Source organism: Condylura cristata, unplaced genomic scaffold (genome assembly GCF_000260355.1).
Source record: "Condylura cristata isolate star-nosed mole 26May11 unplaced genomic scaffold, ConCri1.0 scaffold00013, whole genome shotgun sequence".
NCBI lineage: Eukaryota > Metazoa > Chordata > Mammalia > Eulipotyphla > Talpidae > Condylura > Condylura cristata.
The window spans coordinates 5,274,760-5,299,910 of record NW_004567114.1 but is presented as its reverse complement, the minus strand read 5'-3'; the positions used below and the strand labels follow the sequence as shown (position 1 = coordinate 5,299,910).

At 40.2% G+C, this 25,151-nt stretch overlaps 1 protein-coding gene across 1 annotated transcript in view; it reads right to left on the bottom strand.

Annotated features, from left to right (window-relative positions):
• The window catches only part of ATG2B (autophagy related 2B), a 62,806-nt gene that overhangs the window by 15,393 nt on the left and 22,262 nt on the right, over positions 1 to 25,151 (bottom strand). Inside the window, exons 13-34 of the mRNA XM_004681587.2 lie at positions 24,660 to 24,752; positions 24,359 to 24,547; positions 22,341 to 22,614; positions 21,090 to 21,192; positions 19,313 to 19,508; positions 18,893 to 19,035; positions 17,640 to 17,797; positions 17,085 to 17,257; positions 16,547 to 16,697; positions 15,447 to 15,646; positions 15,195 to 15,275; positions 12,550 to 12,656; positions 12,313 to 12,405; positions 11,250 to 11,320; positions 10,538 to 10,614; positions 10,140 to 10,304; positions 8,774 to 8,915; positions 6,964 to 7,166; positions 5,762 to 5,988; positions 4,752 to 4,860; positions 3,396 to 3,590; positions 2,448 to 2,549 (exon numbers count right to left, since the gene is read on the bottom strand). Coding sequence (XP_004681644.1) covers positions 2,448 to 2,549; positions 3,396 to 3,590; positions 4,752 to 4,860; positions 5,762 to 5,988; positions 6,964 to 7,166; positions 8,774 to 8,915; positions 10,140 to 10,304; positions 10,538 to 10,614; positions 11,250 to 11,320; positions 12,313 to 12,405; positions 12,550 to 12,656; positions 15,195 to 15,275; positions 15,447 to 15,646; positions 16,547 to 16,697; positions 17,085 to 17,257; positions 17,640 to 17,797; positions 18,893 to 19,035; positions 19,313 to 19,508; positions 21,090 to 21,192; positions 22,341 to 22,614; positions 24,359 to 24,547; positions 24,660 to 24,752 — 3,252 coding nt within the window. The remainder of the gene's footprint in view (positions 1 to 2,447; positions 2,550 to 3,395; positions 3,591 to 4,751; positions 4,861 to 5,761; positions 5,989 to 6,963; positions 7,167 to 8,773; positions 8,916 to 10,139; positions 10,305 to 10,537; positions 10,615 to 11,249; positions 11,321 to 12,312; positions 12,406 to 12,549; positions 12,657 to 15,194; positions 15,276 to 15,446; positions 15,647 to 16,546; positions 16,698 to 17,084; positions 17,258 to 17,639; positions 17,798 to 18,892; positions 19,036 to 19,312; positions 19,509 to 21,089; positions 21,193 to 22,340; positions 22,615 to 24,358; positions 24,548 to 24,659; positions 24,753 to 25,151) is intronic.

Below are 25,151 nucleotides of genomic sequence, written 5' to 3'. Positions count from 1 at the left end.
ACTCCTGCTATGAATGACACCATCCAGTATTTTCTTTTTCTTTCTGGCTTATTTCACTAAGCATAACCTTTTCCAGTTCCATCCACCTTGCTGCAAATGGCATGAGATTATCTTTTTTGATTGCTGAGGAATATTCCATTGTGTATATATACCACATTTTCTTGATCTGGTCATGTATTTTTGGGCATTTGGGTTGATTCCACATCTTCCCTGCTGTAAATAGAGTAGCAATAAACATAGGGGTGCTAGTGTCCTCCTGAATTGTTGTTTTTTGTGTCCTTTGGGTGGTTATCTAGGAGTGGAATTGCTGGAAGATATGGAAGCTCCATTTTTAGCAGTTTGAGAAAACTCCACACAGCTTTCCATAGTGGTTGCACCAGTTTTCACACTCTTGCCAACATTTATTGTTGCTTGTTTTTTCTTTTAATATGTGCCATTCTCACTGGTGCAAAGTAGTATATCATTCGCTTTTGATTTGTATTTCCCTTATTACAAGCAATGCTGAACATTTTTTTCATATGCTTATTGGCCTCTTCGGAGAAGTGTCTTTTTAGCTCCTATGCCTATTTTTTTTGAACGGGTTGTTCAAAAACAACATTAATTTTAAAGCTAGCAGGACACAGCATTTCATAAATGATGATATAGAAATAATAAATATGCACATGAAAAGATGCTAGTATTACTTGTCATCAGAGAAATCCAAAGCGAAATCATGATAAGCATCAAGTAAAATAGGACACCAAGTTTGGTCAGAGTGTGAAGCAGTTACTAGTGGGGACATACTATAGCCTCGCCACTGGAGAGCTGCCTGGAGCTGCTTACAACCGTTACAAGTGGATCAACCCTGTGTGTATGTACACACACATACCCTAGAATAATGCCCAAATGTACATAACAAGATTTGTGCACAAATTCCTTAACAGCTCTAGTCACAAAAGCCAAAAATAAGAAAACAACCCCAATGGAAATAAATAAATAAATGGATAATCACATTTTGGTGTTTCCAGATAATGGAACACTATTCAGCAATAAAAATGAGTAGCTTGCAGATATATATGACAACCTGGATAAACCTCTTTGTCCTACTGATGAGTACAGGAAACCAGATACAATTCATTTATATTAAGCTGTGGAACAGGAAAAGCTACTCTATGGGGTGGAAATGAGGTCCATGTCTACTTTGGGGTGGTGAAGACTGACTACAGGGACAGAGGGGACTTTGTAGGTATAGAAATGTTCTGTATTTTAACTGATGTAGTAAATACTCAAGTATATATATATCTGTCAAGCTCAAAATGTATATAAAAACCTGGATTTTATTAAGTGCAAATTATACCTCAAATTAATTTTAAAAAATTGGTTATATATGTTAAACTTTGATCACCCAAGTTATTTCTAGCTTTAAGATTCTCTGGTAGAAGATATATTAACAGTCCAATATGACTTAGTGTTTTAAAAAAATTACTTTTCGGGCCCTCCCCGGTGGCGCAGCGGGTTAAAGCACAACACTGAGAATCTAAAGCCACTTCCGCATGAGTTCGATCCCCGCCTGCCCCGGAGGTGACCACATGGCGAGCCAGACCTCTCCTGACCCGCCCGCTGCTTCCCTCAGCAGTGTACTTCGTTGATCTGCCTGTTCTACTCCCCACTCTGTCTCTGGTGAAGCCTCTCACTGCCCCTGAGCCTCTGGCCTGTACCCCAGTTCTGTAGAATAAATAAATCTAAAAAAAAAAAAAAACTGATGGTACATATAGTATTTCTTCCATTTTATCGATGAAGAAACAGATCTGAAGAAGTAACTTACTCAAAATCACACAACCAGTAAAAGAGAATTAAACCCAGGTCTCACTTTAAGCCCATCTCTTCAGCACTCCACTCATATCTCACATACCTTGAATACAGACTCCAGAAGAGGTAAACATGGTGTCTGAACAGCTCTATGGGTCAAAGCAAAACCCAGAATAATTTGATGGGGTGCTTGCTAATATGGGCAACTGGATTCTTTATGCCTTTCCATACAGCTCTGTTGCTGCCAAGTTACTATTTTGTCATTTTGCCCAGAGCAGAAGAAATCCAGAGATGCTGTGGTTAAAACATACTCCCATCTCTCTTGTGATCGCATGTGTCCGTGAGGCCTTTATACTCCCTGAAAAGCTCTGCTAGCTGAATTAGGTGTATGGGCACAAGGAATGGGAAAGAGCAGCAAGCATTCAGTGCTCCACCATGGACACCAGGAGCAGGGTGACATCTAAAAACATCTACTTACCAAGAGTTCAGGTCCAAACACCTAGTGAGTTTGCCCTGTTCTTTACCAACAGAGACTTTGGCTTTAACCATGCAACCCTCACAAAAGTTAATAACAAACACTGTGATTCTACTACACCACATCTCTCTGAAGGTGAGCCACACACGGCGTCACAGCCCGCAAGTACACTCGTGGCACACACCTGGTCGATGTTGAGCCGCAGCGGCATCAGCGACACCCGCAAGCAGCACTCCTGTGGGGACTTGCCGGACTCTGGGCGCACGTGCAAAGCTTTCACTGTCAGCTACAGAGAAAGAAAGAAAAGGCCATTTCCCCCCTTCATATTGTGACTTGTTTTCTTCCGAAAGGAAAAGTAAACAAGACAGAAAAAATTTTTCTTTTTCCTATATTGGAAAAAAGGGCCAAACTGTTTAACCTCTTCCCTTAAAAGCTGAGTCAGGGCCCTCCCTGGTGGCACAATAGGTTAAAGCGCGCCCTGTGAAGTTATCCACAGCCAATGCGGCACAAGTTCCATCCCCAGCCAGGGAGTAACGACATGGCACGGCAGACCTCTCCTGACCCGCCCGCTGCTCCCCTCTCTGTGTCTGGTGAATCCTCTCATCCCCCTCCCCCGCACCTCTAGCCTGCACCTCAGTTCTGTTTGCATAAATAAATAAAATCTTAAAAAAAAAAAAAACTAAGTCAAACTTTTTTGGGTCATGCCCTTCCTCAAGAGGCTGATGAAAGCTATGGATTCTCTCTAGAGAAAAAAATGCAAATGATAACGCTGTGCTTGTTGTCTCAGAGGCTTCTGCAGAGCCCCTGCAGCTAACCGACAGACCAAGCCTCCGTGGACAATGTTTGTCTCCAAATGCTCCGGCAACAGCTCACTTGCGCAACACCCATGTCTGGGAGGCTGAATGGGCACTGGCTTTCCTCAGGTGTCAGCACTTCGGCGACTATAGTTAATGCACCCTAGAAGCGACATGCAGAGTAGTCTTTGCAACATAAAACTTTAAGCAGCATATTTAACAGGGATTCATATTAAAAAGAGGAGAACTATCCAGTAATTTTTCCCAATCTAATTCTTCAGTTAGCTATAAGAACAACTCTTTCACAAAAACAACAACTATGAAGTTCAAACGCTTACCATATTGGAGTGAGCTTTTCGAGGCATTTCCTTGCTGCAGTACAGGTACAGAAACTTATTCATTTGTGACGTTGCCAGGCGATCGCGGACTTCAAGGTCCTGCACGATGAGCACCTGCCTGGAGACGGGGTGTTCGAGGAGGCTAGACGCACAGCCGGGTTTGCAGGGTGGGTAGACCTCGTGCTGAAACTTCACCTTCACGGGCAAGGAGAAGGCAGGGTGAAGATGTTTACATTTTAGTTAAACTAGATTTTTCTCTTTAAAATACAAAATATCACATTATTTTCACTGAATTCTATTAGCTTTCAATTCTACCTTCGGAGAACAACATAACATATCTTCATTTGTTCACTCACCTCACCATACGAAGAGAAACCTGACGAGCATTTCTTATTTGACCTTGGTAAAGTTCCTTATCCCTTTCAAGCAAGACCCTCAATAGAGTAAGACGTAAGATTATGATCTTGCCTAACTATAACATCATTTGAAAATGATTCACTGCAACTTCCAAAGGGGAGATGGGGATTAAGCACACAAAACTGCCATCACTACATCTTCGGCACTAAGTTCCCTAACACATGACACGTGGCACAATCCCAGATAAACTGACGGAAATTCACACCGTGCCACTGGTGTCCTCCCTCCTGCTCTACAACATCCAACGAGGAGCTGAGATACGTGCTCTCCAAGGGCAGGCCCTCCAGTCAGGCAACCCTAGCCAGTGGCTCAACAAGCACAGTCCTGGGATAAGCAGTGTTGGCATCACCAGGGGACAGGTTAAAAATCCAAGTTCTTGGTCCTCCCTGGTGGCGCAGCGAGGGAAAGCACTGCATTAAGAAGCTAAAGCCACTTCCGCATGAGTTCGATCCCCGCCTGCCCCGGAGGAGACCACATGGTGTGGCAGACCTCTCCTGAGCGGCCCGCTGCTCCCCTCAGCAGTGTACTTCGCCATCTGCCTGTTCTGCTTCCCGCTCTGTCCCTGGTGAATCCTTTCACCCTCCGCATCTCTGGCCTGTACCCCAGTTCTGTATGCATAAATAAATAAATCTTTAAAAAAAAAATCCAAGTTCTTGGGCCCTATCACAAAGCTACTGGGTCAACCTCAGGCCTGGCGCCCAGAATTTTAACAAACTGTTGAGCGGGTTCTTCTCATGGTTACTCCTCTCAGAGACACTGCTCAATGAGGCAGTCTGAGAATACAAAAGTAAGGCTTCTCGTAATACAAGAAGAGAGGTAAGAGCCTGCTCTTCTCTTATCCGAAGGGCAGAGACTCAGCAGAACAAGAAAGGAGTCACCAAAGAATCTTCAAGGAGGAGCCTAATTCACTGGATGTTTCCTGCCAGGATGCCAGCTCACCTTGCTTAGCTGTATTTCCATTAAAAAGTCATGGTTTCTTCCTTTTCCACCACATCCCATATTACGACTATGTCTTGTGGGAGTATGAGAAGGCGAACTGTGAGGACTTCTATAAATGAAAAACAATCCTTGTCAAAGAATATGCCAAGAAAATAAGACGACAGAACTTTCAGAGCATTGCTACAGATGTTTTACTACAAACCAAAGCCATGTTTTTTTATACCTTAGAGACATTGAGAACATGAATTCATCACTGCCAAAGGGCAATGTCTCCCCAAAAAACACTTAGACCCATAGGGAAAACATGAATTATGGTGCTGGAGCTCTTATCAGAGGACTAAGAGATGAAAACTCCTCATAAGCTCCACATCACTTCAGAAACCCTTTACAGTGAGAGTATAGGTCCTACAAGTCCTAATACAGAAAAGAATTACAATAAATTTGGGAGTCTTAAATAAAACACTGCTAAACACAAAGTCATTATTGTCCCCAAACACCAGTCTGTGAAGGTTCTTCTGACCCTCTTGACACCCAGGGAAGACTGACCCATTCTACCCCCTCCGTGCTGTGCCTCTCCAGGACTCCTAAAAAATGCCCTTGTGTACCACACACTTCCAACAACCTCTCGGCTCGGAACTGTGTCAGCTGCTGGAGATTTGGAGATAGACTGGTACGTGCCTCTGGACGCGCACTTCACCTCCCTGCCCTATCTCCTCCCATAACCATTCATCCTCTTGAACGGAGGGCAGGGCTTAGGTTTTACTCATTTTAGTGAGTATCTCTCTCGTAAATACGCTGCCACATAGTGAGGAACACAGAAACTTCTGAAAATCACGTGTCACCATTTTAGTAAAAATACAAATAATGCAAATAAGTTCACAGTTTTAAAAGGAACATTCAAATTAAATAATTTTATATGTAGTTATTAATGTTCTTAAAATGATAAAATCTATGTATTTTTTTCTGCAACAGACTACCAAAAAAATAAATATAAGTCAACATTAACTTACATATAACTTTTAGCTGGAGAAGCAGGAGGGACTGTTCCAAAATCCTTCCCTCCATAAAGGTGCCAAACAAGAGAGACTTCCTTAACAACATAGCGAATTACAGGAATCGGAAAGTGTAACGGGGCTTTGCTTGTATCTGTCTTTTTAACAGGCAGACTGAAATAATTGTCTCTTATCACAATTGCATCATCAACCATTATTTTCACAACTGGCTCTTCTTCCTTCTCCTAAAATAAAAAAAACACAGACTTTATCTCTGTAGAAACCACTGATTATGGCTTTGATATCAAAGAGACTTCTTGATTATCTTCAATAAATTTAATATGTAAAAAGGTATAATTGTTACATTAATCATCACATAAGATAACCTGCTTTCTTAGCCATAAAATAAATTCTCTTTCTGTTCTATGTAGAGCATTTCACGAGGATTTTTTACAGGCTACAAAATAGCTTTTAAGGCTTGTTTGACAATAAAAAGGCATAGATTCAGTACATGGGGTTTGTGTGTGTGTGTGTGTGTGTGCATGTTTTAATTCAAATCATCACTTCATTCCAAAGTTGACATATTGCATCATACTAACCAAAATACCATGCTCCTACTAATAGGTTTATCCTGATTTTGATTACTTTGATACTCTTTTAATTTCCCAGAAGTAAAACACACACACACTCACTAAGCTACCACAGGTAATTTAATTTTTAATACCTATGTATTTTAAGAGGCAATTGGCAGGTCCAGTTCCCGTAACATTGCTTAACCATTTAGATTAGTGAACTATGAACTTACCATGAATAAGGAACTTATACTTTAAAAATAGGAGCATGATTCTAAAATGGAAATTAAATACATCACCATCCACCAGCCTTCACATAAACTACATATTTCTTTCCTGTTATTTGGACCACTACCTATAACTCAGCATCCTTTCTGCCATTTAATTTCACTTCCCTGAAGAGTTAACTTACTACAAAAAAAAAAAAAAAAAATTATCTGTAGTGCAATAATCTCTGAAGGAAATTTTTTAAATAGAGAGCATTCTGCTCTGCATCTCTAAGAGATGTGACATAGAGATAGTCAAGAATAACGAACATTTACAAAATCTTAACTGTATTGCAAAAGGTCATGAAACTCTAACACCCTATGATTAGTTCAATCTGAAACATTATTTTAAGGCTTTACTAATGTTACCAATTTTTATTACCTGAATGGCTGCTTTTGGTGCAAAAAGAATACAGAAGTCATCATTTTCAGTAGGCACAGCTCTCACCGCGTCACTGATCAAGTGGGGAGTGAAAGGCGTGTAAGTGGGGTCGGGCCCCTGGGACACATGCCCGCTCTCGTCTGGAAACAAGAAGAGGTCCGAACAGCATGGCTCCTGAATCTGTGATTTTTCATCCAAAATATCTAGGCAAAAAGAGAATGACATCCAGTCTTGGCACACTTCCAAACCGTCAGCACCACCTACAGATGTCTGACCAGATACACAGCACACTGAGTGGGTCTGACTTGGAAGTTTCATTCATTTCTCACCAAGACTCTGTAATAGTGTTTGACTGCTAGTAAAAACACTAAGAAGTTTACAATTCTCTAAGGAAACAGTAAATGATGTTCACATAAAGCTAGACAGTCTCCGCTCAGCCATCTGGCCCAAAAGCAGCTCAGGAAATTGGCAGAAGCGCGTTGGTGTTGAATGGAGTTCGCATTTAACCTGCATTTCAGACTGACAATACTCTCTGGGGGTGTGTGGAACACTGAAGAAACATTCTGGACAAATTATCGACAGCTACAGCAGTGTCTCAACAAAAACCAGAGGAGTCTCTGAGTGTGGAGTGGGTAGTGGCAACAATTCCGAGAGTGTCTTCAGCCTGGCCGGTGATCCCACACAATGAAAAGAGGATAATTTTGGAGGCTCAAGACACTCGACACGCACATCTCAGGTAGCTTTCTTAAAAGGACGTTTAGCAAAGGCTTGCAAGTGTGCCAACGAGTATGTGGATACACAATGACATTACATGTTAGAATCACTAATTCTCCATTCATTTATTCAAACCGGCTATGCTATGGGTCTCAAGAGGCCCAAAGACTAGATTCTAATTCCCTCTATAGCAGCACCTCAGACTTATCTATCTTTCGAATGCCTAGTACCTAGCACAGAATCTTATATATCACAGCTGCTCAGTAAGTCTTTCTTTACATTAGTTAGCTGTAAAAATTCATAACAAATAATATAGTATGCAGAAATCTGAAAGTTTCCAGTTGGTTCCTAAGTTCTAACTGATTCTAAGTTAGAATGAAAATATTTAACATTACACTTTTATAACACCATGAAGTAATTTTTTTAAATTAAGATTTCCCAACATATAGAAATAGCTACATTCATCCAACTAGGAAAAAATGCCTTTTAAATAAAAGCTTCAAAATATTTCTGTGATTCCCTCATGGCTTTCTAGGGGTCTGGTGCCTCCCTGATTATCCAACTTTAAGCAACTTTCTCTCCAGAATAGTTTAGGCTGTTAGTAATCAGGGCTTCAGCAGCATTTTGCACCACTGTTGATGGTAAAAGATCTTACCAACATTAGCTTCTCTCTCCCCTCCTGCACATCTCAATCCTACCCACATTTTAAAAGCCAACTCATCTCACTTTCACTAAAGTATAATGAAAATATTCCAACCATTTTGAACAGTAGTCAAGAGTATATATCATATTTACCATATCCTGAGCTGTTTACTTATATCATTTCTCAACCCTCCCAAACTAACATCAGTATGGTTTAGTACCAGTTTGTTTTACATAACTAGAAGTTACCAGGAAACATCAGTTCTGTCTTCCACTTACTCCATTTTCCCTGCAGCACACTGGCCAAGTATTACTTACCTAAGAGACACACACAGTGAATGACAAATACTGAGATGTATTTTTTCTTTAATAAGGACCTTGTTATTTCACACAAATAATGTAAGCCTCAATGCCAACCGCAGCACTCCCAGCAAAAAGTTCTGCTCTCTCTCACCATCAGATTTTGGCTTTACAGATGGAGGGGCTTGCTGCACATCAATCTCTTCCATGGCGTCACTCATCAGTTCTCGCAAGATCTGCTGGTCTGCATCAGGAAGAACTGGACCACGTGAGGCTGGGTGACCACTGGAATCTACCTACAACCAAAAAGCTTAATTAGAAATAACTGAAAGTGGTCTAAGAAGTACTTAACATTTGTTTTGTCCTAGAAGCACATTTTACAGGAAGAGGAACATCCTCTTTTTCCTATATTCTGCCCAGCAGCTGTTACATTTTCACTGAAAGCTGTTAGTATCATCATTATCACCCTTCACAGCCACAAAGAAACAGAAATAAATGTGTCACTGCCTTAAAGCCAGCACAATGAAGTGGGATCTCGAGGAGAAATGCGTTAGAAGAGAAGAAAGCTCAAATACTCATCACACAACACTGGGGGAGCAGTGACCGAGCCACTCTGCTTGCTCTGAGGGCTGGAACGCTTCCCACTGCTTCGAGACGCAGCCACGGCAGGGCAGGGCCTCATCTCTTGGATGAGCAAATGCTAAGGGCAGTAGGAGCTAACACAGGTGAGAAGATCACCAAACGGGAGCCGCAGGCCCAACCCCAGCACCGACGCCGAGCCATTCTGCCAGAGAGCTGTGCATTCATCAAATCCAAATCACACTTCTAAAATGTCTAAAATAGATCTAATTTGAAAGGGATAATTGTGTAATCCAGGTGTGAGAGAAGGCAGCGAGGGGACAGTGGAGAACATAAGAAAGCAATGCACAGAGCATCAAAATAGCTGGTCTTTGTTGCCGTTTTTGCCACATATCAAGGAAAATTAGCTAAATTCTTTGGATTTTAACATCCATCCAAAAAGCAGAGATAACAATCTTAAGCCTGTCTGGTGCCCTGGGACAAAGGAAATCACACATGCGAAAAGATACTGAAAATCAGTTGGCACGAGAGACCCGCAGGAAAGCCAACACTGCGTAGGTGGCCTTCCGGTGGCTACACCAGCACGTGCCATCTACCTCTCATAATTCTCTCACATGTAACTCGCAGATGACAAACTCACATAACAAATGGTTTTCCAGATAAAAATAATCATAAGTCTGGAAAAAAGTATTACGTTGATCAAGAAGATTCATATTCTGCAACAAAGGAGATCAAAGAAGGTACATGATCTTCCCCAAAAGGTCAACAGAATCACCTTTCCAGAACCCATCGCTCTGAAGGTAAAGGACAGAAACACGACTTCTTAGAGTTTCTTTTCTACTTTAGGACTACCGTGAAGCCCCTGCTGAAACAAATGTGCGGTCACGCGGCTGAAGGGGCGGGGGTGTGACGACTCAGTGGCGTTGCCAGCGGCACTTCACCTTTCTCTGTGGGGCTCCGGGCTTCGTCTCCGCCTTGCCGGCTGCATGCAGGTCCCCATAGCTGGCGATGTACTGAATGAGGTTCATCAAAGCCGCACAAGAGTCTGAGCATGTTCTGATATGGACGACGTCACTTGAACAGTGTAACTCAAAGCGCGGTTCGGTCTGGACAGGACCCAGGGAAAAGGAAGAAAAAGTTTTCCGAGCAGGAGACAAAAGAATTATTTTGGTACAGTCTTGCTGTGGGAAACACTTACAGTGCAGAATTTTAAAATGTTTTTATTTTAAAACATTATAACTTAAAATCTTTAAAATCTGGCAAATTTCACAATAAATTCCATTTTTTAGTCTCTCAAAAAAGCAGGACTTAAATATTTCCAGTTATTTTAACAACTTACTTGCTCTCCATCAGAATCAGACTTCACTGCAGTTATGGTTAACTCCAAAAGCCCCATATCCATCACACGAACATAGTCTAAAATTTTAAATGAATAAAATGTCTGAAAGCTCTCAAAAAATGCTTACCCAAGCAACACCAAATAAAACTAGCACTTCATTAAAATTCATGGCAGGTAGTACTACAAATATGTATAATGTAGTAATAATACAGTTTTATCCTTTTAAAAAACTTGCAATTCACCTTATTTTAGAGAAAAATGTCTTTATTAAATAAAGTATATATAACTTAATACACTTAAGTGATATTAAGGTATTACAATCTGATACTTAACAAGATATTTGTTTCACTAGCATTACCTGAGAATAAAAAGTACACAGAAGAGGCCCTCCCTGGTGGCGCAGCGGGTTAAATAAAGCATAGCACTCAGAAGCTAAAGCCACTTCTGAGTAAGTTCAATTCCCGCCTGCCCCAGAGTTGATCCGTATGGTGCGGCAGACCTCTCCTGACCTGCCCACTGTTCCCTTCAACAGTGTACTTTGATACTTTGCCTGTTCTGCTCCCCACTCTGTCTCTGGTGAAGCCTCTCACCACCCCTTAGCCTCTGGCCTGTACCCCAGTTCTGTATGCACAAATAAATAAATCTTAAAAAAAAAAAAGTACACAGAAGAATACAAAAGAGCATCCATCCACTCACACTGCTTAACTCTTACCTCTATTCAAATTTACAGTGACCGTATTACATTTGTCAGACAGATGTAAAGCAGCTTCATCCAAGATTATTCTGAGGGGAAAAAGATAAAATCAACATCTGAAAAATTAACTTCCAACACAAACCATGTGGTCACTTTACATATGGTGGTATGATTCCTTCTAATATTATCAAAATTATATGTAGTGTCTAACTTATGAGTGCCATCTAACATGTCTTTATAACTCATCGTTTGAATGCTAGGAATATGTAAAGAATAAATTTAAATCATCTGCTCAATTTATTCCCAATGGGTTCCTATAACACATGTCCACATCTAAGTCTAAGTTATGAAAAGAAAGTACCACTGGTATCATGGAAAGTGTGTCTGTGTACACACATGACATATGCACACACACAGCAGCATAGTGAACTAAGAGCACATATATGTGTGTACACACATGTGTAAATGTACACAAACTTCCCATAATACCTCATGCTCTTGCTTTCACCTGTATATGTATACAAGCACATAAACATATTTTCATATATGTATATATATGTTGTAAAAAGTAAACTAGGAATCTCAAGAATCAATTTCCTTCTGAAAAACAAATACAATAGTGGCCCTCCCTGTTGGCACAGCGGGGTAAAGCACAGCACTGAGAAGCTAAAGCCACTTCCGCATGAGTTCGATTCCCGCCCGCCCCGGAGGTGACCACATGGCGTGGCAGACCTCTCCTGACCCGCCCGCTGCTCCCCTCAGCAGTGTACTTTGTTGATCTGCCTGTTCTGCTCCCCACTCTGTCTCTGGTGAAGCCTCTCGCCATCCCTGAGCCTCTGGCCTATACTCCAGTTCTGTATGTTCAAATAAATAAAATCTTTAAAAAAAATACAATAGTGAAGAGAAGAGAGGAGTCATCTGAGAAAGGAAAATTGAGTGACTTAGATAAACAGAAACAATTATTAGTAAAAGAATGTTGATTTTAACAAAGAAGTGAAACATCAATCAAATGGTTTAGATAAATATCCACTAGTATGTTCTGGATAGTTACATCTGGTATACAATGATGTTTGCACGGTACCTGAGAGTAGAAGATGATTTATCCAAGGCAACGCTACTAGAAACGCTGAATGTCTCAACAGTAAGGAGAGATCGGATTGGCAAGTAAAGTGGCCTGAGGTCCAAAAGAAACAACAGAACATCAGCCTAATGCAATTCTCTTGAAATCATTTGAACCTCAACTCTACTGAATTACATATTTTTCTAAACTTAATACATATTTTAAATAAAATGTTATTTTGTCCTTTTGTAAACTGACCTGTAATCAAGTGCACAGCTCCAGAGATGAACATGAAAAGTTGTAAATGAAGTTGGAGGATTATATCCCAAAACAGGTTCATCAGCAATATTCAAGAAGTATAAAATCTATAATCACAAAAATATAAAACAATATAAAAACAAGTTTTGATATGATATCCTTGATACCACTATAAAACACAGAATCTCACAGAAAAAGCAATGAGTTACTGGAAAATCATAATGCTAAAGAAAAAAATCACATTTTGAAAGAACTCATTTCAAAAATTATTTGCATAATAGAAGTTTTTGAAATGAACAGAACCATCCAACAACTTTAATGCTACAGAAATTTCAGGAGTCCTATCTAATGAAACACACAACTTTCATACCAGCCAGTTTGAAACAACTCTTGAAAATACAGTTACTTAAAACTATCCATCTATTTTTCTCTGAGGTCCATCGTTGGGAGAAGCTCTTTTTCTTTGTTTTCTAACTAGCTCAGTCTAGAAACGAATCCCCATCACCAACATCTATTCTCCCCATTTCTAATGTAAGAAAATAAGGTCAGGCTCCATCACTCCCTTACAGACCAGCGTCCATACCACACCATCTATCTCCCGCCATCCACACGTGACAGCACTCACTTACGGACACAGACACACACATCTGGGAGAAGATAAGGCGGAGAAGGAGAGAGAGCCAGAGGATAAGGAGATCACCACTTGACATTTCCTACTTGCCTCTGTAGGAAAAGTTTGCTGAAATCATTCAAGCTATAAAATAAGCATTTTCCAGGCCCTCCCTGGTGGCGCAGCGGGTTAAAAGCACAGCACAAAGAAGCTAAAGCCACTTCAGCATGAGTTCATGCCCCATCCCGGAGGTGACCCACAGGGCGCACCAGACCTCTCCCAACCCGCCCGCTGCTCCCCTCAGCAGTGTGCTTCGTCAGTGGGCCTGTTCTGCTCCCCACTCTGTCTCTGGTGAAGCCTCTCACCGCATCACCCCTGCACCTCTAGCCTGTACTCCAGCTCTGTATCCATAAGTAAATAAATCTTTAAAAAAATAAATAAGTAAGCATTTTCCTGTCACAAGAAAAAACTTCTCTCTAGAAAAGACCTAGGCACCACAGCACCCTAATTTTCATTCCCCCATGAAGAGTTAACTTCTTATCCAAAGTCCCTCTGAAAACAGTCAACTGTGTCATTGCCATACAGAACTGTCAAGCCAACTGTTTAAGAAATGCCTGCAGTATGAATGGGCTTAAGGGAGTAACATGAGTGATAGCATTTGGAGACAGACTATCTGATTCAAAGTACCAGGCTTTTACTGCTACTGTGTCAGGCTCCTGAGACACAGACTTCCAATGACATGAAGGATAACAGTTTTTTAAAAATTTAAGGATCTGTTGTAAAATTAAAAAAAAAAAGTTTAAGGATCTAATGACACAGGCTATACAACTTCTAGCAAGTGACAAATTCCAGATAGAAAAGGAAAAGCTCTGAAAAATCAGAATTTCCATGCTAATTTATGTTATGACCTCCCTTTTTTGTATAATCATAATATCAAAATATTCTGAGCAACTTTCAGTGTACAACTGGATGGCCTTAGCTTCATAAGGCGCTGCCTGGCCTGACAAGCAAGCGCTGCCCCAGGAAGGGAAATTCCTCTTGAAATGAAAAATAATATTACAACTGGCTCATTAATAAAAGCAATTATAACAAAATCAATATTGTAAGACAAAGCAGTACTAGAACATGTTAAAAAATAATCAGAGTTCTCTTATTGCCTGGATGAGAACCCAAATCTCATCTCTCTACTATCTCACATAAGCCTTCTATTCAGTTTCTAAAGAACTACTTAAACTTTCTACTGTCTAATCTTTTAATAAGGAAATTTACTCAGGCTTTTTATTTAGTTTTTAAGGAACTACTCAAGTCTATTCAGTTTTTAAAGAATTTTACTATATTTCCTTTTGTGATTGATTTACAAGAAAATTCTCCTACCTGCCTTTACTTTATTTTACCCTCTAGGTATCTCAATGAGAATGAAGGTCATTAGGTAGTAACTAAGGTTTAAGGGACTTTATTTTTAGCCAGTCATCACTGTGGTGAATATAGCAAAGTTAACCTTAAATTTTATAAATGTATGTACCTGTTTTAACTTTAATATATTAATTTTAAAATGTTATAATATCAGCTAAAGGTCAATATGACCCCAAACTGTTAGAAAAAAAGATGACTGTGATCTCAGCCCAATTCATATGCTGTTATCCCACTGCTTGCTTGAAATGTATAAAATAAACCTCTGATGAAACCAGAGCAGGAAGATTTGCACCCAACTCCGATTCCTCTGTCTTCCTTCCGCCCGCTCCCCTTTTCCCCCTTTTTTAGGAATCTCCTCTCACCAACACCACTCCCACCTTAAGACCCTGACTGTTCTGCCCCCCCACTGCCACCCGTGATCGGGGTCAGTCCCCGACAATCTAACTTTAAAGTAAAGCAGCAATTCCACCCTGGATTGGCAGTAATGTCTGTCTCTAAACTAAGAGGCAGTCACACAGGAGCACTGTAGGCAGAACACGCGTGGTTTGTGAACTCTGCAGTATGTATTTCACAATATAAATTTAAAAACTAACTGGTACGCCACACATAGCAGTTCTCTTACCTGCTCATGCCAGCTAAGCCCAGAAGGAAGCATTCTGTGCTGGAGAGTGGCCCCTTTTAGTCCTACAGCAATGAGAAATTCCTATACAGAACAACACAAAGAGCTACATTTATCACCTAAATAATCCTCTAACTTAAAGTCAAAAACATTTTTCTAAGAAAATAAGTGTGCTGACTTTTATACAATCTCCTCTAGCTTATAATCAAATCAAAACAGCAGTTATTTAATGGCATAAGAGCACAAAAAGCAAACCTTTGTATTGGACTCAGACTTATCAGACAGTATTTTAACTGCCACAGACAGCATATTCAAGGCGTCTCCTCCAACACCATCCGACGATGCTCTACCCACGCGGTCATCTTCTGAGCAGTAAATAGTGGGTTCCAACCAGTGTGGGCGGGTGGCACTGGGCAGACGCGTTTCTGCAGGAAGAATCACTCCATCTACTATGCCTACATCAACCATGAAATGAAAATAAATCAAAATTATTACTTGAAGTGAGTGTCTTCTATAACTGAAGGCAAAACAACATACTTCCTTTGAATATATCAAAATCCTAGAGACAAAATAACAAAAACCAACTTCAAAACAGTCAAAAAGCCATAATTTTCAGGACCCAAGAAGAAAAAAGAAATGCAAAGGAAATTATATTTCAACAGGAAAATCTGGTTGACATTAAAAATGCCCAAGTATCTCCCCTCTATACCAGTGTAATACAGGGAATGCATGCAAAAGAATACAGAATGCATTCTGTATGTGAAAGAAATACTGCTTTAGAGAGAAGACTATAAAGCCCCATTAACTAAACGATGGCTAAGGTGTGATAAATTACATAAATTTTGGCAGGAAAAAAGGAATTAAGTACATTTGGATGAACCTTGATAACAATGTGACAAATTAAAGTCAGTTGAATAAACCTAAATAGTGCATGATTCCGCTACATAAAGCAGCTTGAATTTAAAGTTCATAGACACAGAAAGTGTATCAGAGGTTGCTTAGGACTGGGGAGGTTGGGAGGGTGATAAGAGCTAAAGGATACAGAGTTTCTTTTGGGGGAGATAAGAATGTTTCAAGTTTTGGAGGGGTGATTTGGAAATAACAAACACCAAGAAACCGCTATTTTAGACAAGTGATTGTGTGCTATATGAATTATATCTCAATAAGCTTGTTGAGAAGAAAGAACATAAAGTCAGCTTCTAATTTTCATTAAGTATTCGGCAACAGAATCTGAACAATCCCAGAGAAAATAATTTCTGCTACCAGATTTCTGTTCTCAATAGGTTTTCTTTATTAAACAAAATTAAATGTGTGAAACAGACATGACCAGACACAGCATTTGCCATTTGTCCTACCTTTGTGGTAGAGGCTGAAGCTGCTCGTGTGAAGGCAGAGGTAGTGCTTGTCATCAAAGCCTTCATACTTTGTCACACAAAATAATGAGCCGCTATTGAATTCTAACCAGAATTCACCATGCTTGTTTTCCAGCAGATCTCCATTATCTTGCTAATAGAAGGATCATAAAAACACAGAAGTTGACACTTAAATGCAGAAAAAGCATGACCGTGGGGTGTTCCTTGTGGGGTCAGCTGAGAACTCCCAAGTGGTCTCCAGCCACACAAATCGCTGGGCTTCTCCCGTCTTTAGGATACAAATCAATCACTGGCCACCCTCAGAACAGAACCAGCACACATTTTCCAAAAGGAGGGCCACGTGCCATCTCTCTGTTAACCAGAAACGAATGCTCAAGTCCCAACACTGCTATCGTCAAGACCTTGGAAAAGGGACCTTCACCCCTCCCTGAAACAAGCTCAAGCCTCCTCTATTTCGGGGTGTTTATCATGGCAGTAAAGCAAGGCACACTTGAAAACCACTGGATTTGTAAACTCTTACCTTTACATCTGTAAACACTGCCATGAGTCCATGATTGATACTCAGAAGAACTGAAAGAAAACTCTGCGCGTTCTTATTCTGAGAGTCTAGTTTTTTTTTCCTCCGGGACCGGTAGTTGGGATCGACGCTAGGAAAGCACTGCAGTGTCTCCTCCTCGGACCCGCTCTCCTCATCTGTGGGGAGAAATGGCAACTGATTGGTTCTGGCTGCTTATTAGAAGAAAGGAGCACCCTGAACACTACCACAAAAAGGCTTCTTTATATTTACAGCTTGTTCACATCCAAAGAATTTGGCATTATAGTAAAATGTACTTTCTGTGTTAGCCTCTTTCCCATGAACTTCAGCCTATTTACATGCTATCACTACAAAGATAACAACATATTTAATGGGTAGGAAATGCTCAATATGTAGATGAGTGGGGAAATACTGAAAATTACCAAACTATAAAATGCAGTTAACATAAAAAACACACTTTAACCCATCAGATGAAAAGGTTACTACTACTTTATTGGTAGAGCATATACTTTAATTCAGAACAAATGTAAAATATGTTACCATAGTGAACTGTAGACTTAAACGGACTAAAGCTATCTTTGTTGAAGGTATTAATCAGTTGGCTGGCGACTGAAAGTCCAATACCATATGAAATGTTTTCAAATGTCTCCACTGGGGAAGGAGCAGTTGGTTCCCACAGTAGTAAGTCATTAAAGATCCTACAAAGACAAAAGTTGAAAAGTAAGTGTGTATCTCCTAGTTTAGCCATCAGTAAACCAAACATATTCCTTAAAACTGAAGATAATTTTTCTAAACTGTGAAACAGAAACTAGATACTACAGGAGTTTTTATTTAAATCTACTATGTTCTTTCATCAAAAATAACTGGTAAAGCTATAATACTAGCACTGAAAAGAATCTGTCTAATCAGATACCTGCCTATGTACCTGTCACGAGCATCCAATGACATATAACTGAGTGCATTTTAAGGGAGGAAGTTCATTAAATATAAAAACCCATAAAGATTAAAGGAAGGCTGCTCACGCATAAAGAGCACTTTGCCAACAGCACCAGGACGGCTCTGTCTCCTGCCATCCCATCCACCCTGGGGGCCGGCCAGAGAACCATTCCCACTCTACACCTGAAACTGCCCCACAGGTTAAGCATGCCCTTATTAGTGGGGGAACTGGAGCTAGCACCCCAGTTTATGTCCAGCTCCCAGCTCAGTTCTCTCCCATTACTCACTTTCTCTAGGGAACTACTTTTCCCCCCTCTTGATGAAAACGCAGTTTCATCAAGAACAGTTAAGATAAGGGATGTGTATGGGGGATGTGGAATGCTCCGAACTCGCTAGAGCAGCCACGTCAACTCTGGTGACTACTGTGGTTCTCTGAGCCACAGCAGGCTATCATCACATCCACCTTCCCAAAGAAATTCTGTCCCTCCTCATATGGCCTCTGTCCCCATCCTTCCCCCAACAGCCTTGCTCCTCAGCTTTTAAGAAGTATCTCCCAACTCTTCACAACACTGCACATATACAAGACAGACGCCCTGGGGTGAGGGCACTGAGCCCGCAGGCCCATGTGAGGCACAGGGGAACAGGTATCTCATGCAGCAGTAACCTGTACCAGACCGTACTTAGTAAGCGCCACTCTGGTAACCCCTCATCATTACAGTAAAGGCTCTATAATCAGCTGCACACGAAGCACCCGGTAACCAAGCAAGGAGAGGAGAGGGGAAGAGAGGAAGCAGGTACCGTGGCAAGGCAACGGCAGAAACGCCCAACCACAGTCTGAGGGACGTGCTCAGACTCACCTGTTGTAAAGCTTCTCATAAAAGCTCTTATTCGGTAGTGTGATATGAATATTGGGTAGTGTAAGCTCCAGCACGTAGTGAGAATTGCTCATTGCTTTATCTTGAAACTCTGTCATTTCCACAGGGTCTCCTGGCATCACCATCTAGAATGTAACAGTGAAAAGAAAAGATCAAATGACCATTTTATGTTCAAAACAGTAAGTTTCTCCCCCTTGCCATACAACTTAGTATGTAAACGAGTTTGCATTTCATCCTTAACTTTTAACCAAGAAAAAAATAAACAGGTGTTATTCAATCTGGGAGCTAAAAATCTAGCAAAAACAGAAAACAAAAACAGTAAACAAAGCACCTTTTCCATGATAAGAATCAAAACCGTTGCTGAGTCTGGCCACTCCTCATCACAGACTCACTTTATTTTACCTGCTCGTTCTCAAACATGACTCTCCGGGAGGAGAAGGGCGAAGGCGCGGGCCTTCGCAGATCACAGACATCTTTCAGGGAATGTGCTCCGCCCTCCTCCTCTTCCTGATAGTGACCATCATTCTCCTCTGCTTCTTCCGCTGCTATTCTCTCCAAGATGGAGTGCATGGCTGGGGGGTTTAACTTCAGCACAATTCTGAGAGCAAAGACAATCAGGAAAAAGGCAGACTCTAAGTGGAAACAGCAAGAGTGACGCCAGCACCGCTGATGAAACCCCTGGTGGTGGGGTTTCTCTGCAAGCCGAGTCCCGTCAATCGCGACCCACTCCTGCGAAGCTGTAACTTGGGGTGGAACTGATGGAATGAGTAAAATTCAAAGACGGGCCTTGACATTTTATATTTATACTTGGCTAACAGAAATTCTCATCTCTGACGATAAAAGATTGTTTTCATATTTTATTAGCCAGCAATTATACCTAAGAGTTCTACTTATTATCATTAAATCAAAGCCTTCCTGTTCTTCATTATGGAATACTTGCATGCCCACGAAACCTTGCGTTGTACCAATTGTTCAAACAGAAAAAGGAGTGATGAGTGACTGACCTGGAGATAGTTGCAGAACTGCAAGAACAAAGTAACCGTTCCCTTCAGAATTTCAGCAACGAAAGACTGGCATTGTCTTTTGTACCTTCAACCCCATACTATGCAAACATCCTTGGATGACATTAGCTCCTACCCAAAGCCAAGCCGCAGGCCTTGTTCGCCTTGGACCACATCAGCCCGTGGACTGGACGCGCCACCGCAGCCTCCTGCTGAAGAGCTGAGCTGCCGCTGCAACTTAGGGCTTCCACCTAAGCTGGTTCTCGCTATACACTATCATAATTGTTGTAATTAATAAATACCCCTCTGTAAGCTGGACTTCCAAATTGCCTGCTTGACGCACACCCGCTTCTCCGGTGCGAAGCCCGGCTCCACGCGCCCATTGCCACGAGCATGCCCGGCAATGCTGCCCCAGCAGCCCGGTAGGTCTGATGCGGTGGGCGGAAGTGGGCATCGCAAAGGGGATGTCATTTCACAGAAAGGCTTCAGCACAGATGCTTTCAACACAATAACAAACCACTGCTGCTAGCAAACTAAGTTCCTTCAAATAGAATAATATAAACTCAGTGTCGGGCCAACTGAATTTAAGGAGTTTTTTCTGCCTAAGAAACGCTAATAAGGTGGTTCTCTAGGTTCACCTGACACTGAAATCACCAGGTGTCATTTTCAAGAATATACCAATGCCCAGGCTATATCCTAGAATCGGGGCGGGGGCTTGGGGGGTGGGGGGCGGCACAACGTTACTGTTCTGTAAAAGCCTGAGACCTGAAATGCACTGTCCTAAAGCAATCATCAACTACAAAATCTACCTGACAACTAGCTAAGTGGTGCAACATGGTATCTCTTCTCCATGACCTTGAAGTATCCTTAAAATGGTTGATTCTTTGTCCCTCTTTGGGCGGATTGAGACTGTACATTCAGAGCACCATCTCCCACTGTATCTAACATAAACTTTTTGTAGCACAGTAGCTAGCATACACACACACACACACACACACACACACACACTTTTTTTTTTTTAATTTGTCCATCTACTTCTGGGTTCTTTCATTAAGCATGGGCATTTTTAGCCTAGACTGAATACCAAAAAGTTGGTTAAAGGGATTACATCAATTTATTTTTGAAAATAAAAACCTCCCCAACACCCCTTCCCCCCAGCCATATACCGGCTTACTCACCGTGGCCAGTCAAAGTCATCTGATGCTACTGTGTCTCCATCCACTCCACCAGACACATGGAAAAACTTTGTAGATGGTTCTCCTTTCTCTTCCTGGAATGACCCTAACAAAACAAGACTGATTAACTAAAATGCATTTCTTCTTCAGTATTAAAAAAATAAAAACTTCCTTCATACAGGGGCAAAGATTCTCTACCCAGGGACATAATGCAGTGTTCAGTTGTGTGGCAATTACTCATTTGTTCCTACTTCATGTGTGCATGTGGGGAGACCGGATAGGCAGATTAAGTTAAAAATGCTGTTTTTGTTCAAACTCACATCCCTAAGTAGCAGCGTTAAGGTGCCCAGTGGCAACAGAAGAATGCAGCAGCTGCCATTTACTGAGTGCCACTCAACAATTATCCTTCATAATAGTCTATGCGATCCATCGAGCAATGCAGACAGGCAGGCACGTTCCTGAAGTGTGTATGTCAAAGCAAGCACTGTAGAATTACCTCTCCTCCCATAACCCTCTGTGTGTGTTCTACTTCACAAAGAATGACTTTCATCCAGAATAAGGAGTTCCTTACCACTGGAGATAGGGGAAGATCAACTAACCCTCAGGGCCCTCTCATAAAGTCATAATCAGCAACAGTTTTAAATATCTATATTCTCTTCATTAGCTGACAAAAGCAAGACAAGACACAAGCATTTCAAACAAGCTTTACAAAGAAGCGTCACCATGTGACTAGTGGCTGAAAGCTTGAGCTCCAGAGTCAGACTGAGGTTTGAATCTTGATTCTGGCACTTATTGCTGATGACCTTGGAAGGCATCTCTTCTCAAATCTTTAAACAATAAAGATCATCAAAAATAATAAGCCTCTCATCACTATGATAATTAAAGGATTGAACATTGTGTGTGAGCATTTAGCACAGTACCTACCACAGAGTGACACTCAACTCCCGGCTTCTGTGAGCCCTGAACAAGCATGTGGTCAGTGGTCATTAAAATTAAGTTAAAGGATTATTTTCCTGGCAGAAAAGAAGTACCTTAACAAAGTGAATAAATCACCATGCTTAGGAATTTCTCTTTAAACCTGATTTACATTACATTTTTGCATACAATATTGAAAAAAGTTGTTACTCTTGTATTTCAGCATAATATTCTTTAATTTTGCTATATCGGGGTGCTGTCGTGTATTTTTCCGGGATGCATGTTTCAATAGCAGTTGTGTTTTTAGTCTGGCTCTTTTACAGGCATGTTCAATCTTACCAACTAGTTCTCTAAAGGTAAGTTCCAATTTAATTTGTTCTGGGGTTGATCCTCCTATAAATTCAGTCTTAAATTCTAGATCTGTGAATGCTAAATGAAGGATCTCCTTCTGAAGCGACTTCTTAAACCATGGTCCTCTTTCTTGATCTGATCGAAGATCAGGTATTGGGAAGCGTACAGAAAGGTTTAATGCTGGTGTGGCAACTTGTACTGATATCCGACAATTGGCAGGATTATGTGAATCATCTAGAAATACTTCAGTGAAAGCCTTGTGCTAAAACACAAAACATCAAAAATATACTAAAATGTTATATTAAGTAAATATACATAAATGACATTAGTATTCAACATTCCAATAGGTATAATCACTATTTCCTCACTAAGAATAAAACATTCAAATTCATTTCAAATTAATTATTACCATGTTAATATACCATAATGAAATGTTACACTGGAACAGTTGTTGACAAAAGTCAGAACTACTGACTTTTAATATAAAACACAAATTAAAATAGAAATTGAACCAAAGACACCAGCACCACAGAAGGCAAAATAATCTTACTATTCACTAAAAAGGATAATGTGTAAATAAACTTAACAACTATTCAGTATGGTTAAAGGTAACCGTAGCAGCCAACTTCAATTTGAAGGATTTATCCACCAATATTCTACTTTACAGATTGAATGTGAAATCGGATAAGCTATGAAAAATGCAGAAAGGTTCATTCCTGGTGCATTTTTATATTTCCAGGACTAAGGCCAGAGCCTGATACATCATGGGTTCTAAATAATTAAAAATGATTTACCTCAACCTGCCCAACTCACCTAAGGGAATGATTATATCATTCCCTTAGAAATGATTCTCAGAAACCCTAAACACTTATTCACCATTTACTCAAGGTAAAAGGATCAAAAACTTGCTCTTCAGGTAAGTCTGTTGTGTGTGTGTTTGTTTTTTTTTCTCTAAAATGTACTAAAGCTTAAGCTCTAGCCCACAGTTGGTGATAAAACTAATTTCATGAATCAGTCTCTAACCTCACAGATTAGAAAGTCCCCATCTTACATTAGAAGAAACTTGGATTTTTAACAAACCTTTTCTCTTTCTCTCCTATTTGGCTTTCTAGCACTGGCCCCGACTCTCAGAAAAAATAACCCAAGGTATTAAATAATCCTTCCCACACATCAAGGGCTAATAGCAAATACAGGCACTAGCCCCATAGAACTGTGGCAAAGTAAGATAAAGAATGCTGATTTAATATGAGTACAGATCACTAATTAAGGAAGAAGAAGTAAGAAAGAAAATTAAAATATATTCTCCCTTTTCTTTTAACCAAAATTGCCCATTCTGTTTCTGGTCCTATCAGCTCCAAATTCAGTCTCAAAATCCCTAATAGACATCTCCCAAATCTGACAGCAGGGACCAGATCTCGGTAAAAGTGACTCAGTGACTTTCTCAGGAACACAATACTATAAATGCTGTTTCAATTTTCAAAACTGTATCTTACAGATTATAGGTTACAGTTCATGGGTGCTCTAATAGTTTACTGAATACGTGACTAGATGCAATTTTGTGAGAATCATAATTTATAAAATTCCAATAAAACACAGAAAGGAAAGAAAACCTAGTTCTACTACTCTGATACAATCAGTACCATCAACCAGTATATTTCTACTCATTCTTTTCTGTACATCCATTTCACTGGCATAGTTACAATAAAAGTTTATATGGAAAGCATATTCTACTTTTTCACTTACATCTTTATGAGCACTCTTTCTGTGTTGTTGCATCATCTTTACATCAATCATTTAAAACAGCCACCTAAAATTCCACTCAGTATTATTACCAAGATTTATATAACTACAATCTATAGATAAAAGTTTTCATTTGTATAAATAATGTTGTTTTAATAAAACATGCCCTTTATTCTATTACGAACACGTGAGCTCAGAACTGATATTCAAGTAGCCTACAAAATAGCTATAATTGTGACGAGCACTGCAGTTTTAAATACACTTACCAAACTAATGTGCTTATTGTATGATGTGTACACGTGAGACGCCATCATCTCCACCGTGGGAAGTTTCTGTGGCTGAAGCAAGGAGTTCAACCTGTCCACTATACTGATATCCAGCTCACAGAAGACTGCATTGAGCTTAATTTGCAATTCTGCCTTCTGAGGAACAGAACTAAGTCTTGCTTGGTTACCCTTTTAAGAAAAAGAAAGTAAGAATATGATCACTAATGATACCACAAAGTGAACTGAAAACCTTCCACTTAGAACAAACAACCTATCCAGTCAAAGTGTAAAGGGCTCTTACCTGGGGTCCTTTATTCTCAGAATGCTTATAATGAAGCTGAAGACACACAGGGGGATGGGAATCCACTCGTTCTTTGGAATGGAACATTAAAAGCTTAAAAATGAAGATAAACATAAGATATTAACCTGTAATTAGTCACATGAATTAACAGAGGTGCTAATGTAAGAACAGAAAGAACTTTTTGTCAGGAAAAGCCAGTTTCAAATTTAATTTTTGTCACTAACAAAGTGATTGTAGACAAATGAACTTCTGTGACACTTAGTACCTCATCTATAAAATGTGGATGAGGATTCAAGTAAATCAATGTCTAAGGAAAAGCTTGAAAATAAAAACAGTATAAAAGGTTAAAGTAACAACAATAAGTGATACTTTCATATCTTTAAAAATAGTTTCTTTAAGACATTACTAAAAACAAACAGAAAGATCACTAATTGGGAAAACATTTTCTCACACAAAAGTAGCGATAAAGGACTGATCACAAAAATATACGGA